Source organism: Xyrauchen texanus, chromosome 6 (assembly GCF_025860055.1).
Source record: "Xyrauchen texanus isolate HMW12.3.18 chromosome 6, RBS_HiC_50CHRs, whole genome shotgun sequence".
NCBI classification, from domain to species: domain Eukaryota; kingdom Metazoa; phylum Chordata; class Actinopteri; order Cypriniformes; family Catostomidae; genus Xyrauchen; species Xyrauchen texanus.
In genome coordinates this window covers 8,881,035-8,898,349 of record NC_068281.1, presented here as the reverse complement: position 1 = coordinate 8,898,349, position 17,315 = coordinate 8,881,035, and the positions used below count along the sequence as shown (strand labels likewise).

Sequence of the window (17,315 nt, the reverse complement as noted above, 5' to 3'; positions counted from 1 at the left end):
TCAACATTATCTTAATTTCACTTTAAAGTTCAGAGGAAATTAATTCTGTTCTGCTTTAAAGTTGAATTGAGTTTTGCCATGATATATAAAATTAAAGACCCAAGAAATTGGTCTGAGTTCAAATCAACAAATTAAAGCTGCTGTAAGTTGTTTTTGAAAGACCACCCAAAATGTCCCTTCCACCTTTCAAATATCACTAAAATAGTGTTCCTGAGAAATCACTAGTCTAAGGCTACATCCACATTAATCCATTTTCATTTGAAAACATAGTTTTCAGTTTCCTAACGTCATAGTTTTCCAATGTATGTAGTTATGAAGAGCTGGTTTCTCTGCATTTCTCAAAATGCCGATCCAGTGTGGATGAGAGGCATAACTGTAGAAAAATGTATGCGTTTTCTAACGAAAACGTATAAGTCTAAGTAAGTGGTGGTCTAATGGGGAATTCACACATAAAGCAACCTGGGGCAACAAAAATACCTTGAGTCATTCATTGGCAATACAACAAATTTGAGTAGAACTCAACCATATGCAAATGAGTAGAAATGCTAATAGTGACTACTAATGAGAGTGCAGACAGTGATCCACTCAATAATCTTTGGACACTGCAGCTGAGTTGGAACGGCTACAAGTGCCCAACCGCACAGAGACTTCCTCCAGTGATTTTATTTCTGTATGTGTGAACACCCCTTACATCTGGTAGAAGTTAGAAATGCAGCTAAACTTCCTTACAGCAGCTTAAGGTGCGAGTGTGTCTTCCTCACATATTATTGGGGTTGTAGCAGAGCACGTTCAGTTTGATATTTTCATCCCAGTGGCGTAACAACAGGAAAAGCTGCCTAGCTGCAGCCCTCAACCCTGCCAGGTCAACGCCTTCAGGCAGTGATTGACACCTCAGCCAAAAATCTGCCTTGGCCGCCACCAGTTCCCACTCCACAAAAAACCCAGCGCAGCGATGCTCCAACCAGGCCAAAGCCACCGCCGTGGCCCAGCTCGAGCTCTTTATGTCCATCTGTGCCAGTTCCTCTCCCCGAGCTTCTGCCGGTTCCAGTGGAGGCCCTTCACACATGTCAGCCTCGGAGCCCTGCCCACTGTCAGCCTGTGGCACTCCAACCACCAGTTTTGGAGACCCATCCTCCGAGCTATGGGGGTCAGACCAGAGCAGTTCTTCGTGGTGGGGCAGGCTGGTGTGAAGCACTTTGCCTGTAATTTGGTCCTCAAGCCTGTTTCTTGCTGAGAATGTTGAAGCTGAAGCAGAGGAAGGTGGGGAGGTACAGCGGAAGGGGGGGCTCAGACTGCTGCGGTGGCTCAGATATGGGGATGTCCTTTTCAGACGATCCAAAGGAATCTGGATACACTCTGAGTACAACTCCGACAGCAAGAATGCACCTGAGGCCAACTGAAGACGCACCTGTGGGAACACACGATGAGAAGCAGGTGAGATGATTTTGCATCATGACCCTAGAATTACCCAGAATGTCATACTAACATACTACTCATGCTATTTTTACAGTTTGCAGTGTGTATACATGTGTAACTTGCTACATTTGTTAATTTGTGCACTATCCAAATGACAAATGAACCAGAAGCAAAATCAACCCATCTATTCTTTATTTGATTTAGCTAAAAGATATGTTTACACAAAATTTCTAAATAAATGACCAAAGTTCAGCCATGAAACACTGTGGTGCAAGCTGATAGGTTCTCTGTTAGCCAATTGGCTCGCTCACGTGTGACATGTTAAGCCAATCAGCTTGCATGGTGTTTGCTGATTGGTCTTTTGACGTAATCGAGTAGCCAATCATCTTGCGTCTCTCTCTTTGTCTAACATTTAGATTGCTCAATTTTGCAGATAAGCCAGAGAAGCTTTCACTGCAGTGTGCTGTGAGATTTTGTCTCTGAAACCCACCTCCACCCCGGCTGCACCTGTCTAGATCTGCGGCATGGGGGTTGTTTGTGTGTCTACAAGAGCAGCAGCATGTCCACATGCTTGACTCAATATGTTTGTGTATTCTCTATCATTTGCATGTCTCAGTACTTGTTCTGTGGCAACAGCAGCAGCCTAGCAGATATAGTCCACCAAGTCTAATATCCTATCAATATGTTATACCCACATTAACATGCCAAATCTTTCCAAGAGTTTTTATGGCTGAACTATTTCCAAGATAACTGGACATCACTCGCTGAATTAAACATGCAACTTTGTAAGGTCATGTGACAACATGATAAATGATAAATGTATTATTGCATACTGTATCATATACTAAATTTTTAACTAGTGTGCAGTAGACAGTATGCTAGTATTCCATTCTGACAGCCAAAGTGAGATGGTGTTATGGGAAGGGTAACTCTGTATGAAAGGGGGACCAACCAGTGGCAGGTAGTCAGGTGTGTCTGTCACAGTGTGTCTATCAGTCTCTGCAGAGAGAATGTGAGGTTTGAGAGGAGCCTGTTTTCCTGAGCCATTACTGCCCTTTAGTCTACCCAGATTGAACCTGGAGAGCACACATGGTAAATTAGTAATGAATGGTCATATACCAGCCTTATAATAAACTCACACAATATGATTTAGTCAAGAAGGACATGTTTCTGTGTCTTATGTCCTAGGGCAACATTCCTGTCCAATAATCATAGGCCAAACCCCATCTGCCCCACCAATTATATTTGTGACCAAAAACATTTAAAATAGTTTTTTTTGTCTTGTTTTCAATGTAGTCTTTTCAGTGTGAGAGTGAATTTGCTCAGGGTTCACAGATGATTGTAATGTATTAAACTGTATATAATGAATATAATATATAATGATGCTAAGGGTCCTGATATTTGAAAGTCCTCCTGATAATGCCATGTGTAATGTCTGATTTCACTAGTAAATTAATACTGTGACAAACATTATTTTACTGGATAAGCATAAACAAGTATTTGAAAATAATTGTTTAGAAACATGTTATCAGTGAAAATACTATTAAAAAAAATAATAATATTAAAATAATTAAATGTATATAATCAGTGACAGTGTACAAGCGTATGTATGTAACATAATTATGTATTTTCTTTCAGCTGGGCAGAATTATTAATATTTCTATTCTCGTGTCACCATTGCCCTTTACGGGGCTACATTTTTTTGTCCTGAGTCTTCTTTACTGTTGTACATGAAACCGGTGTTGAGCGAGTAGAATTCAATGAAGCTGTCAGCTGATGACATGTGAGGCTTCTACAATCCCCGGACTCCGTAATTATTATTCATGGGGATTTTAACAACGTTAACTGCCCAAATACAAACAGCACATTACTTGCTATATTTCTGTTCAGAGACAGAAATATACTGGATCATTGCTACATAACAATAAAGAATGCATATCACTCTGTCCCTAGAGCAGCTTTGGGACTCTCTGTGCACTGTCTGGGTCATCTTTTTCCAACCTACAAGCAGAAACTAAAATCCGCTAAACCTGTAGTAAAGACTGTAAAGGCATGTACATATGAAGCAGAGCTGGAACTACACACCTGCTTTGACTGCACCGATTGGAGTGTTTTTGAGATTAAGTCTTGTACAATCAGGCCAGGATAAGGAAATTAGAGTTGCTAAAAGAAGCTATTCTGATAAGGTGAAAAACAAGTTTTCAGCTAACAACCCTGCATCAGTGTGGAGCAGCCTGAACGACATAACTAACTTCAAGAGATAGTCCCCCAACACTGTAGGGAACCAACAACTGGCTGACGACTTGAATGCGTTCTACTGTAGATTTGAATGGCCCAATCTCACACCTCACACCCGCTCTGACCTTCACTTCTCACCTCTTGCAGCCACCCTCCTGTTACTCAACCTGCACTTAAGATCTGTGAGGAAGTGGTGTGCCGTGTCTTCCTAAAACAAAAGACTAGGAATGCACAGGGCCCAGACAGGGGCTTCAACTGCTAGTATAAAATCCTGTGCTAACCAGCTGGCCCCCATCTTCACAGTGATCTTCTATACATCACTGGGGCAGTGTGAAGTCCCATGCTTCAAGTGCTCAATCCTAATTCCTGTCCCAAAGAAGCCCAAAATCACAGGACTTAATGACTACAGACCCATTGTTCTGACATCTGTGGCCATGAATTAAAGTACCAATTTTCTTCCGAAACAGCACAATCCGTACATTATTCCAAACATTTGGCCGCCAGTGTATACAGTACATATATAAATTTTATTTTTTACTGGAAAATGACAAAAATACCAATTAAAAAAATTATTTAATTGAACTTTTCCTAAACCAAAAATTTAAGAATGTTGTTCCAGGAATCAGGAAAAAGGATGTTGATCCAGGAGCATGTTCTACTTGGGTAAATCATGTTAAGACAGGTTAAAAAAAATATTTGATATATATATATATATATATATATATTTGTATGTATGTATGGGACACATGACATTAAAACTACTTTGAATTCACAGTCACACACACAGTTTACTTACTTATAAGATTATATTATTAAAGATATGATTAATTGTAATAAGCTGTCTTAATAATGGAATATAGTGTAATAATTTGCTCTGACCTGGACCCGAAGAAGCTCTCCATGGAGCGCTGAGAGCGAGAGGACACAGCTGACGGACTAATACTCCCTCCTGTGCCTGAAAAACATACCTTCAATATAATTTACCACTGCTACAGAGATGCTGTATGCCCAATCCTGAGACTTTCTCACTTGTTTACTCACTGCTGTCCAAGGATGTCATGCTGCAGGGGGAAGCAGGTGTGTCGTCTCTGTCTGGTTCCAAGAAAATAAAATAGAATAATTTTGCTTCTGTCTCACAAGAGCATTCAGTTTTAACAGACCACACTGCGTCATTTGTTGAGATCCTACACAAGTATGGCAACACAATACTAGTTGAGCTGTGCTTACAGATATTACCATTAGAGTTTAAATGTACGTATGCACTGTATTAGTGCATGTGCATTTGCCTTGCCTGTAGAAGTGTATGTATTACCTGTCAAGGTGTGTGTATCCTCTGTCTTTTCACTGCCTTTGCTGGAGGGTCGGCATCCAAATCCCACTGAGCACAACCTCTGCCTCATGCTGGCAGAGTGTGAACCACGTATGGTCCCAAACCGCACACCTGACACACAGACGTGCAGGAGAAAATGTGAATTCTTTCATGTAGGGTTTCCTGTTAGTTTGGCACTTCTGTTTCAATGTTTTAATGAGAATGTGTGTGGTGTATCTTGAGTCTGTGTGTGTACCTGTGTGTCGTGTGTCTTTGCTATCAGGTTGGTTTCTCGCATTGGTGTCTTTGGTGGTGAAGCTTGTGTACATACAAACGATTCCACAGCTTTTGCTGGTCTGGATAGCTTTCATTCTGTACCGCTTTGATGGACCTACACACATTTGAACAGGCATACACACACAAACAACAACAAAAGAAGAAACATGTGGATGAAACAGCTAAACTTTCTATTTCAAACTTTTCTGAAAAAAAACCCCAGTTTTTAACTGTATGATTCCTTTCTGACCTCTCTCAACTTCAATATCCGTTTTTTTCTCTGCCATGTTTTCAAAATCTCTGATGACAGAGCGAGCCATCAGTTGATGTACGATGTCATCCCAGACCCCAGTGCTGGTTGGCAGGGTTGCTGGGCTCTCAGGGGCCCAGAGAAGGGACAGATCCACACAGACATCCCAGGACACAGGTCTTCCGCCCAGCACGCCATGGATGACTGAGCGACATTGGGCCCCTGGAGCCTGGGACTCGCCTGGAGGAGCAGCTGAAAACAAGCATTCTGGATCAGTGAAGGTGTCCCAGTCCAGTGGGGAGGCGGGGAATAGGAGGCCATCTAGATAAAGTGGAGGGTGAAATGATTAGATTAGTGAGTATAACACCAAAGTGTCAGCAAAAACGCTGTGTGAAACAACATAATAATAGCCAATCAGAACATATTTGATATTTTTGGACCAATAAGATTTCACTTTGGAAAATGACAGAAAATTAATCCAAAGCAATCGATTTTACATGCTTGTTTGTGTGTTAGGCCTGTCGCGATTATTTAATAATCGTCTGACTGCGATAATTTGATCTAAACACAACTATTTGAGATAACTGCAATTATTGTTCACTTTAAATTCAATCACAGGACATGCATTGAGTGACACAGAGGAGATACCCACTTACTCTTTTCTGTCCAAATAATAGAATGAAGAAACACTATTTTCAAATATGCAGAATATTTTCAAACTATTTTCAAATACGAAGGTCTTCTTCATGCGAAACAAGTGCTCGTTGCTTTAATCGGAGAGCCTTAAAATAACTTGTGAAAGTTAATAATTTAGGACAGAAATATTTTACTTGAATAATATAATAAAATATAATATAATGTGATAAATTAATAAATATTATTTTGCATGACATTCTAAACCTGTGCAATATTTTAAGTTTTTAAAGCATTAAAGGTAATCATATATCCATATTTTATTATATGATTCCATGTTAAATATGAATAAATGACTTCTTAAGGTATATTAAGCACACATACTCCTTTAAAAGTATGACAATTTGTATGACAAATAATTGTCAAAATAGTGAAAGCTCTAAAATTGACAATTAATCGTCATGATCGTCAAAGCCCCAACCAGACAATTAATTGTCATAATCGCAACTGTTTGGCAATTAATCGTCAGCCAAATTTCATAATTGTGACAGCCGTATTATGTGTATAATGTTAAAAGGAAAATTCTGTCATAATTTACTCACTCTCATGTTGTTCCAAACACGTATCTCTTTCTTTCTTCTACAGAACACAAAAGGAGTTATTTTAATATATATCCTGGGCCATCTTTTCAATATAAGTCACATTTAAGCTTCAAAAATGTGAGTCATTTTAGCACTTTCTTGTGCTAATATGACACAGAAGTCACATAAAAACTTTTGCATCCCTTTTGAAGCTTGAAAGTGAATCATAAAGACACACAGGGATATTCATTCAAACATCTCTGTTTGTGTTCCGCAGCCGAAAGAAAGTTAACCCGGTTTGGAATGGCATGAGGGTGAGTTAATCATGACAGAATGTTCATTTTTGAGTGAACTTTTCCTTTAATGAATAAGAGTATGGGACTGTTGAGGTTTGTGTGTGATTCCCTCACTGGAGTCTGTAACACTTGGACGGGACAGAGCTCCTTGTGAAGTGGTGTGAGTTTCTGTGTCGCTCTCCACAAGCCGCCCCCCCACAGCCTGCTCAAATGAGACCCTCTCTAGCGCCCTTCTCAGGCGGTGCATGTCCATGTCTCCCTGCGGAGATGAGAAACTTCGGCCAGCCAGAGCAGATCGAGCCAGCGCCTTCTGTCTGTGATGAGACTCGTCACAGTCTAAAATCTTGCCAGCCTACAGACACAGACTCAAAAGTTTGGATATACCTGACTTAATTTATGTTTTTCATGATCTCAAAGACACACTTCTTAAATACAAATGCTTCATGCTACTGTTACCTCCCCTGATGCAGAATCTGTTTCCCCTGAAGAGATGGCGTTCTGTGCCCAAGGTGATTCCCAACGTGAGAGGCCTCTGCCTTGTGCAGGCTCTATTCTCTCCAAGCCATGTGGCAGAGAACCCATGCCCAGCATTGAGCACTCGGCTTGGGGAGAATCAGTGGAGAAGGCCCTCTCACTACTCAGAGAACAGCGTGTCAACATATACTGTTCCTGAATGTATGAATCCTGTTGAATACGCCAGCGCACATCACTACTGCTGTAGTCAGTTTCGCCACCTACAGCTCATACACACATACACGACCATGTTAATAGAGCTGGTCTCAACCCAGATGGCTAATTCGGCATGCACTGGCTTGTAAAAAAGGGAATTTAGATTAGCGGCTATCGTAAAATAAGGATGGTGGCGAACATTACTTGAAGAAACGTTCACATATTGTTCAACAACATAAATTTGACACATACTAAATCAATGTCCAATATTAGAGAATGCTTCAAAAGTGGGGTATAAACTTAAGGTGCTCTGTGGTAAAGGGTTCATAGTAGTCCAAGTAGCTTAATAACCATGGCACTACTATTACATATAGTATTTGGGGGGTTAAGTTAGACACATTCATAACTCAAATCTGAATTTTGAAAGGTATTTTATGTTGTAAAACAAAACGTGGACGTTTCTTTAAAGGGATAGTTAACACAAATATAAACAATCTGTAATCATTTACTATCCTTCATGTTGTTCCAAACCCATATGACTGTCTTCTGTGAAACACAAAAGGAGATGTTAAGCAAAATGACAGCCTCATTCACCATTCAGATGGTGTAACGAATGGTTGCTGAGATGAGACCGAAGACGTAGGATCTATGTGCGGGCTTTAATAAAAATGATGACAGTCAAACAACAAACAGGAACTCAAAACCACAACAAATAAGAATTGACGAAGGAATGCAAAATCTAAAGGGTATTTATACAAACAAAAGTTAATGAGGGAATGGAAAACAGGTGAGAGACAATCTGGAATGGATGGCAGGGATGAGAGCAGTGCATACAGGGAAATGTAGTCTGGGAAAACACTTATTTTGAAGAGTCCTAGGAAACATTAGGGACACAGACTGTGACTCTTGGCACCTCAAAGATGGCTGAGGAGGGCAAGAAGATACTGGTGAGGAAGGGGACCCAGAAGATGACCATGTGGCCAGGGAGGAGACACCAGGGAAAGGATTGGATCCGGAGGTCTGGGGGGGTGGCCACCTCAGAGTAGAAACTAGGTCAGGAGATCTGGGGGGTGGCCACAGAGCCAGGAGTGGGTCAGGAGGCCTGGGGGGTGGCCAAAGAGCCGGGACTGGGTCAGGAGCCCTGGGGGGGCGGCCTCAGAGCCGGGACTGGGTCAGGAGGCCTGGGGGGGGCGGCCACAGAGCCGGGACTGGGTCAGGAGGCCTGGGGGGGGCGGCCACAGGGCCGGGACTGGGTCAGGAGGCAGAGTCACTGTAAGAGGAGTCACTGGGAGGGCAGCCGAAACCGCTGGAGGAGAAGTCTCTGGAGGAGTGGGCGGAGCCGTGGAAGACTCTGAGGGCAGAGCCAGGTGAGGCTCAACGTAGGCTGGTGGAGCCAGGAGATGCTCGACGAAGGCAGGCGGAGCCAGGAGAGGCTCGGGGGGTGGAGTCATGGAAGGCAGAGCTGTGGGAGGCTCGAGGGGTGGAGCCATGGAAGGCAAAGCCGTGGGAGGCTCAAGGAGAGCTGGCAGCGACTGGGGAATGACCTCCATGTTCGTGAGCACGGGCAGAGACTGGTCGTGGTCATGAGCACGGGCAGAGATTGGGGAACGACCTCCGTGGTCGTGAGCACGGGCAGAGACAGGGGAACAACCTCCGTGGTCGGGAGCACGGGGGTCGTTCCCGCAGAGTCACTGTAAGAGGAGTCACTGGGAGGGCAGCCGAAACCGCTGGAGGAGAAGTCTCTGGAGGAGTGGGCGGAGCCGTGGAAGACTCTGAGGGCAGAGCCAGGTGAGGCTCAACGTAGGCTGGTGGAGCCAGGAGATGCTCGACGAAGGCAGGCGGAGCCAGGAGAGGCTCGGGGGGTGGAGTCATGGAAGGCAGAGCTGTGGGAGGCTCGAGGGGTGGAGCCATGGAAGGCAAAGCCGTGGGAGGCTCAAGGAGAGCTGGCAGCGACTGGGGAATGACCTCCATGTTCGTGAGCATGGGCAGAGACTGGTCGTGGTCATGAGCACGGGCAGAGATTGGGGAACGACCTCCGTGGTCGTGAGCACGGGCAGAGACAGGGGAACGACCTCCGTGGTCGGGAGCACGGGCAGCGACTGTGGAATGACCTCCTTGGACGGGAGGCTACAGGCATGAGCACTGGCTCGATGGCTGTGGCAGGCGTAGCCGCTGACTCGTTGGCCATGGCAGGCTTGGAGCAAGGAGCCATGGATGCAGGTTTTGGGCAAGGTTTCCTGCCATTATCCACTGTGAAAGGGGAACTGCAAAGTTCCAGAGCCTTCTCAACATATTCACAGAGCATCAAGTGAGGATCAGCCAGAGGCATTGGTTCCTTCAGTGCACTATTCAGACCGGTCTGGAAGAAAACCAACAGAGAGCGGTCTGGATAGTGCACCAAATTCACTAGTTCTAAGAACTCACGGGCGTGATCCTCAACTGGACGGTCCCCTTGCTTGAGAAGCAGGATACGGACAGAGCTAGATCCATAAGAGTCCTAGGAAACATGATGGAGACAGACTGTGACAGATGGATGGCCGCCTCGGCATTAATCTCTCCAGTACTTTTGCTGTTTTTGTTTGTTTGTCCTGTGTTTACTAATTTATTTCCAATCAGTTTTACAGGACATGAGACAATCTTTCACCAGTTTTTGATTATTCAGATGTTCTGTTGGACATTTTAGTCAGAGGAGCTGTGGTGCTGTATAAGCGTGCTGAAAGACACAAACTTGGGAAACGTGCTGGTCAAGCTCCGACAGGCTTCAAACCGCACTGCCAAGCATCCATCTAGCGAATCTCCTCTCTCTTCCTAACAAAACGGACTAATTACTTCTCCTCACCCAAAAACATAAATACAACCATGTGCACTATTAAATCCATCCATTCCTACTTCATTAATCTATCCATATATCCATATTTCATTAATGTTTATTAACATGTCCTACCTCATCTTCAATACATTACATCACCTGCACATAACTGTATATCTGTATATAAAATATTCTAACAATATTATTGCGCTATTTTATTTTATTGCGTATTGTATTTTTTTTGTTATCGTATTTTGGAATGATTTTATGTCACTATATGTACATATGTTTAAATGTATATGTTTGTATGTTTGTAATGTGTATGTTGCATCCTCTTGCACTGGAAGCTACTGTCACCATGACAAATACTTTTGTGTAAGCAAACTTGGCAATAACGCTCATTCTGATTCTGATTTTCCCTGTATGGATGAAAGATGCAATAAAATTTTAATGGTGAATGAGGCAGTCAGTCCCCAACATTCTGCTGAACTTTTCCTTTTGTATTTCAAGGAAGAAGGAAAGTCATAGAGGTTTGGAACAACATGAGAGTAAGTAATCTTAATCTGAATTAATCCCACTGTTATACCAGGGCTGACGGCATTATCTGTAGCATGTGCGCAGTGGAACTCAGAAGAGATTTCTCGAGAGATTTCTCTCAGCACATCCTCAAAGTCTCCATCCACTCCGCACTCTTTCACTGCCTCTTTCTCTCGTTCCTCTGGGGGAACCAGTGGCTGAAGGAGCTCGGAAGTGGAGGGAGAGAGCTCGAAAACTGACCCGGCCGATCCACGTGTCTGGCCTCTGTACGGGCGAGACGTCACCTACAGTTGAACAAGTGCACACACAAACAAGAGATTTTATGGTAGCACATTACAATAATTTCCATTTGTTAACATAAATTAACAACATCAATTGATATGAACTAACAACGAACAATAATTTTACAGCATTTATTAATCTTTCTTTTAAGTAATATTTCAGGTTCAATACAAGTAAAGCTCAATTGACAGCATTTGTGGCATATTGATTATATTTTGATCCCTCGTTTTCTTAAAAAAAAAAGTTAAAATCTGGGTTACATTGAGGCACTTACTATGGAAATGAATAGGGCCAATTTTTGAACATTAAAATACTCACTGTTTCTAAAGTATAGCCACAAGACAACATGAGTTTAGTGTGATAGAATCACTTTTTAACCTTTCCTGTGTAAAGTTGGGGGGTGCTATTATTCTTGGGGATTATGATTTAATTATACACTTTATGTTAAGGTTATATATGTTAACACATGCACATCCAAATTAGGTATCAAGAAATAACAATTAATATTTTTTCATGCATTAGTTCATCTTGGAATTCTTGGTTTGTCTTAATTCAAATATTGTTCATTGTTAGTTCAAGTTCTTAATGATGTTACTTTACTAAATTTGAATATTAAACTGTATTAGAGTATGTAGAAATTGACATATACCATGATTAAAAATGGTGTAACACTATTATTCATATTTCACATTAATTGTGTAATGTTAATGTATACACACGACACAACCTTATTGTAATGAGTTACCGATACATTTATCGGTAAAAAAAAACGAATCAAACAATACTTCTATGGATAGACTACCTAAATGTAAATATTATCATGCACTTTCTCAACGTCCATCTTTGTTCTCTTTCTCTGGCTCTTGTTGTCTTCACTGGTGATTGAAAAGTAGGGTTTCTTACAACACTACATCAGGATATTTAAAAAAGAAAAATTAATAAAATAAATTAATTTTTCTTTTTTCATTATTCTTATAATGTTATTCAGTATGACGAAAGAACATTTATCTTATTTTCATTTCAAATAGAGCGCTTTAGTTTTGTTTGTTTCTTTTTCTTTCTACCAGTCAATGACGATTCTGAGAAAATGTACTCACAGCCTATTGTTGCTATACTAATGAATGCAACTTCAAAGCATGCCTGATTGACAGGTAAAACACGAGCTGTTAGATTAGTGGTTTTTTTGGTTATTTCAGCTGACAGCTTGCTTCATTCATTGCAATCATCAGAATGAAGTTAAATCATCAAGCAATCAAGCATTTTAGATGCTTACATTCGTTGCTCTCTATACATGTGAGGAATAAGTGAGCATCCTTAAATTAACACCCCTGCTCAGGCAATGTCAATGGTGTGGCCAAGATTACAATTTAAAATCAAACAGAGCCATATACATATACATATTTACAATTAAAGCTTCATATTGAGAGTACATTCTACAACCCCCCCAACATCTTGTTTTGACATCCTTCAAGCCTTTATACCCCCCTCCCCCTGTAATTCACACACTGACTCTATACTAACAAAACCTACTTATAATTTTGCATAAATTGAACAGAAAAACACAGAAAAAAAGTTTTATATATACACACTCTCACCTCACTTTTTTGGACCCTGAATCCAGACACGTCATATAGAGTACAGTAGCCAATCAGGCAGTTGCCCGGGTAGAGCGGAGGTATTTCATTGGGTGAGAGATGGGCCTCCACGTTGTCTGGCACATACCAGTCGATCCGTACATCCGTCAGCACAGGTTCAAGAGCTTTCTTCAGACACTTAATCAGCTTTAGAGAAGAATCTAAACATTATTAACTAGACTACAACATCACATAAATACACTATCAATTTAAACATGACCTTATTTATTTAAATGTTCTAATGCTCAATTTATTGTTGCATTGTTAACAGGCCTGTCCCTGCAGAAATCTGTGAAAAGCTGTACCGATATCTGCAGAATTCGAACCTCCGTCATTCAAGTTCTACACATTCTCCTGCCCATGCATGTTTGTTTATTATGTGTTTATTAAGTAATTTATTCTATTTTAATAATGCTTACATATACCGATAACAGTCTTAAAACTCTTTGGTTCATTTACCATGTTTAAATTATTTCCATATCCTTGAATTCAAATGCAGGAATTCGGAAAATGTTGAAGTGAGTACACAGATTCTGAGTGGACCTAGTTAGATGTGTGTTGTAAATAAGATGAATGCACTTTTAAAACTGTCTAGCAGAAATATTTTTTTACGTTTATGATATTTAATAGGCATGTGCCAAATAATCAGATGTCAGATTCTTTGTTTGCTTGTTCTGCTTCCTGAAGAGGTCGCTGTGCACTCTTGTACCTTTGGCTGAAGCCTCTCTTCCTCACTGAGAAACTCTGCACTGCCTCCTGTAACCTTGGCAACACCCTGCAGTAGCCTCCGACATGCGTGTGGACCAAGGCCCAGGCCGAAACACCTGGAAAAATATAGAAAATATTATGTCACAATATGCATTTATACCAAAATGTAAAAGCAGTCACACAAATGAACGAAATGACATTATATTATTTGAATTATACATATGCATAGTGTTTATACTGTAAATGGTATAATGTCTGTTTGAACATCACAGTAAGGATTTCTCATGACTAAAGACATAGATATTCTTCTTCGACAGATTGCCAGTATGCTCCAAGGACTTGAAAGATAGATGTTTAGTATTCCCCTTAGCATAATCTAGACCATTTCACTAATTAAATGTCTAAAGGGAAACAGAAGCCAGGCGACACACACACAAAGGCTGTTTGGAATTCAGGTCTGCTCCGTCTGGGTCGAAGGCTTTTAAAATGTCATGACTGAGTATCAATAATGAGTCTGTGTTGCAGTACAGTGAAAGATTTATGTATTTGTGGCCCTATATAAAATGCATCTAAATGTAGCTGGTGTTAGAAGCGTTTACTGATGTAAAGGGTGTTTGGCCAGTTTTAAAAGCGTTAGCGGATGTGAAAGCTATTGCTCATGTTAAATGTGATAAAATAATTTTTTGTTTGTGTCGTCTTGGACTAATACTGACACCAGGAGGCACGGATGCACCATCAATCAAATGCAATCGTTTTAGTTACTGATGCCATTTGTGGAAATGTACTATTCACAACCAGCCATGACTAATCTAATGTCCAATAATGGGGTGGTTACTGTGATTAAGCAAATGGTTTTCAGCTGGTCGTGTGGTCCTAACATGATTTTATACAGATGTTACAAAATTACAATTAATTTATTAAAAGTAAAACTGAGTGTAAAACGGCACCTTTACTGATGTGAAATGTGTTTTGTTGGTTTTAAAGTTAGTTTTGAAGGTGTTTAGCTTCTTGTTAAAGGTGTTTGCCTGCAGTTACAAGATTCCCTGCATTCCAGGAAACCATGTGACACTGATAGTATCAATCTTGTATTCTTTGCATTTCCTTGAGATATTGGTATCACGGTATGTGTTGGATCTGGCTTTAATGGCTTTTACATATAATAAGATGTTTTTTACTGATGTAAGTAGTGAAAGGTCCTGTAAGTAGTCAGATGAAGTGATTTATTAAGTGTTTAATAAGTACTGTTTTACAGTATATTATAGGTGTTACCTAACGTTACAGGCATTCCTTCTGACCAACTCTAACACACGGCCTACAATGTTCAGCGTTCCATTCATTAGGATAAAGAGTTGTCGTGGGCAGCTACGGTGGACGGGCTGCCGATAGCTCCAGGAGAGCGCTCCCCACAGGTTAGCACAACCTTGGTCTGTATGCATCTTCTGGACATACTCCAATGCCTGAATCACTGTGCTCTGAGAAAAAAGAGATGCAGGGAATGACAATCCCTTTTATATTGAGCCCTAATATAATAATGTAAAAATCATGTTAAAATAAATATTGCAGGTCAAATATAACTTAAACTCTTTTGAAAACATCTATGGCATGTTGTAAATTACCGAAGAAAATCATTTGGTGTGACGAAATGAACTTGATGTAAATAGCACCTGCCACACAGCGCGACTATTTGCACTTCAATAGTCTGGTGGAAAAAGACAAATTTAAGGGTGTCACTGCAGTGGTTTTTTCAAATGACCTGGGTTCGATTTTGCCTTTTGTCTCACTTTTTCACTTTTTATAAAGGTTGATTTCCTCATAGTGATTTGGGCACTGTGAAGGTTGTGGATTTTAGAGAAAGGTTTGAAATGGGTAAAATGAACCATGGTTTTACTATAGTAATATGGTTTTAATATAGTAACCATGTTTCATTTTGTGGTTACTTTGATTTTACTACAAAATTCTACGGTGATACTATTTTTACTATAGTGAAATCATGGTTAACTTTTATAAAGGAAGTTTAGGTTTAGGGGTTGGTGAAAGGTGTCTACAGGACTCTAAATAAAAAGAGTAAATATGCTGCTGTGATGCCCCTATAATGTATGCTAGTAAGTATTTAATTAGGGATGCAAAAGCATCTGCCCCTATTTGCAACAGGTGCAAATAGCATTTATCACCATTTGAACTTAGTGTGAATAGCATATATCACTATTTATACTACCATCTGCCAAAGTTATCCTCAGTTTTTAAAAACAAACTAACAAATTACTCTCTGTGGTAATATTGCTTTATGACGGTGTTTTACTGCCATGTTAAAATAAAATAAAAAAAATATGATTTCGAGAGTAAAGTAAAAATTATGAGAATAAAGTCGTAGCATTATGAGAATAAAGTAGTACAGTATATTGCGTGAGAAGAAATATTTTGAGAAAAAAAAAACACAATAGAAAATAAAATGTAGGCTACAGAGCATCATTATCACAATGATAGAACGGACGCAGAGCCAGCAGCATCAGTAGCCTACTTAATCTCTACAGCGCGTTTCCCAAAAGCATCTTTTCTAAGTATTGCGTAAAAATGCTTGTAAATTAACAAGAGCTTTAAACCGCTCTTAAGACCATTAAGAGCAACTTAAATTTATCTTTCTCACATTTTTCACAGTTTATCAGAGGAAAAGGTACATTTAATAAATTGTATTAATGTACATGTATTTTAGTCATTGGAAAGCCATTACACACTGTTTCAGATAAAATGTGTGGAAAAAATTGCATTAAAATCAATAGGCTGTCTCAGCAGTCTGCGCATGCGATAGGATAGGCCTAAATTGGGTCTAATGATAGATCTAAATTTAAATGACACATAATACAGAATAAAGTTTTATTGGACTTTTTTGATAAGCATAACTATAATGGCAATAGAAAGATGATTTTTAAACAGATATACAGTATATGCGTAATGTGACCCTGCAGTTTAAAACTTAAATAAATAGGCCAAAATAAATAATTAAAACATGGTTAACAAAGGAGATTAGAATGAGAGTGTGCAATGAGCAAGTCACTCTCTCTCTCTCTCTTCCTCCTCCTCTTCTTCCTCCCTCCAATGGATGGTTCAAATAGTCCTATAGTCTGTTTACATGACAGTCACAAATTACATGCTGCATGATGGCAGTAAGGCTACAAGTGCAGAGTGCCTAGAACTGTAACCAGATGATCTATTAATATTTAGATAGGTCTATAGTTCATTACTGACGTCTGTCATTTATTCCTGTTCTGTGCACATCTGTTCAGTTTCCAGCCAAAGAAACAAAATTTTAGGCTACATGAGATCCCCTTATGATTCACATAGAGTGCATTCACATTACATGCATTTCTTGAGTCAAATTCATTAATCTCTATAAAGTTGAGAATTAGTACATTTGAAACTCTGTCTTACTAAAGACATCACTATTTCTTTAACTAAATTCTGCAATAGTTAATAAATCTTGGCGCCTCAACAACGTCACAAACAACTTCCATGTTTGTTAGTATTATCACATTACTTTCATGTTGAGAAGACAAAATCCTGGACATATTGGCCAAAAGTTTCAGCACCCTTGGACTGGACAGCTCCAGTATCTGAGCACTTAAGTTCTAAGTCTCACTTAAGCGAAACTCCATTAGGCATTACTCCATCTTAAAATATCA

At 40.2% G+C, this 17,315-nt stretch overlaps 2 protein-coding genes across 2 annotated transcripts in view; both read right to left on the bottom strand.

The window, feature by feature from the left end:
* The window catches only part of capn10 (calpain 10), a 139,720-nt gene that overhangs the window by 56,723 nt on the left and 65,682 nt on the right, over positions 1 to 17,315 (bottom strand). The window lies entirely within an intron of this gene.
* Positions 363 to 17,315, bottom strand: part of LOC127645515 (von Willebrand factor A domain-containing protein 5B2-like) — a 31,282-nt gene continuing 14,329 nt past the window's right edge. The window contains exons 10-22 of the mRNA XM_052129160.1: positions 14,908 to 15,110; positions 13,640 to 13,754; positions 12,886 to 13,077; positions 11,064 to 11,298; positions 7,456 to 7,733; positions 7,114 to 7,351; positions 5,490 to 5,810; positions 5,220 to 5,354; positions 4,967 to 5,095; positions 4,696 to 4,746; positions 4,534 to 4,609; positions 2,369 to 2,492; positions 363 to 1,408 (exon numbers count right to left, since the gene is read on the bottom strand). Coding sequence (XP_051985120.1) covers positions 758 to 1,408; positions 2,369 to 2,492; positions 4,534 to 4,609; positions 4,696 to 4,746; positions 4,967 to 5,095; positions 5,220 to 5,354; positions 5,490 to 5,810; positions 7,114 to 7,351; positions 7,456 to 7,733; positions 11,064 to 11,298; positions 12,886 to 13,077; positions 13,640 to 13,754; positions 14,908 to 15,110 — 2,748 coding nt within the window. The 3' untranslated portion in view covers positions 363 to 757. The remainder of the gene's footprint in view (positions 1,409 to 2,368; positions 2,493 to 4,533; positions 4,610 to 4,695; positions 4,747 to 4,966; positions 5,096 to 5,219; positions 5,355 to 5,489; positions 5,811 to 7,113; positions 7,352 to 7,455; positions 7,734 to 11,063; positions 11,299 to 12,885; positions 13,078 to 13,639; positions 13,755 to 14,907; positions 15,111 to 17,315) is intronic.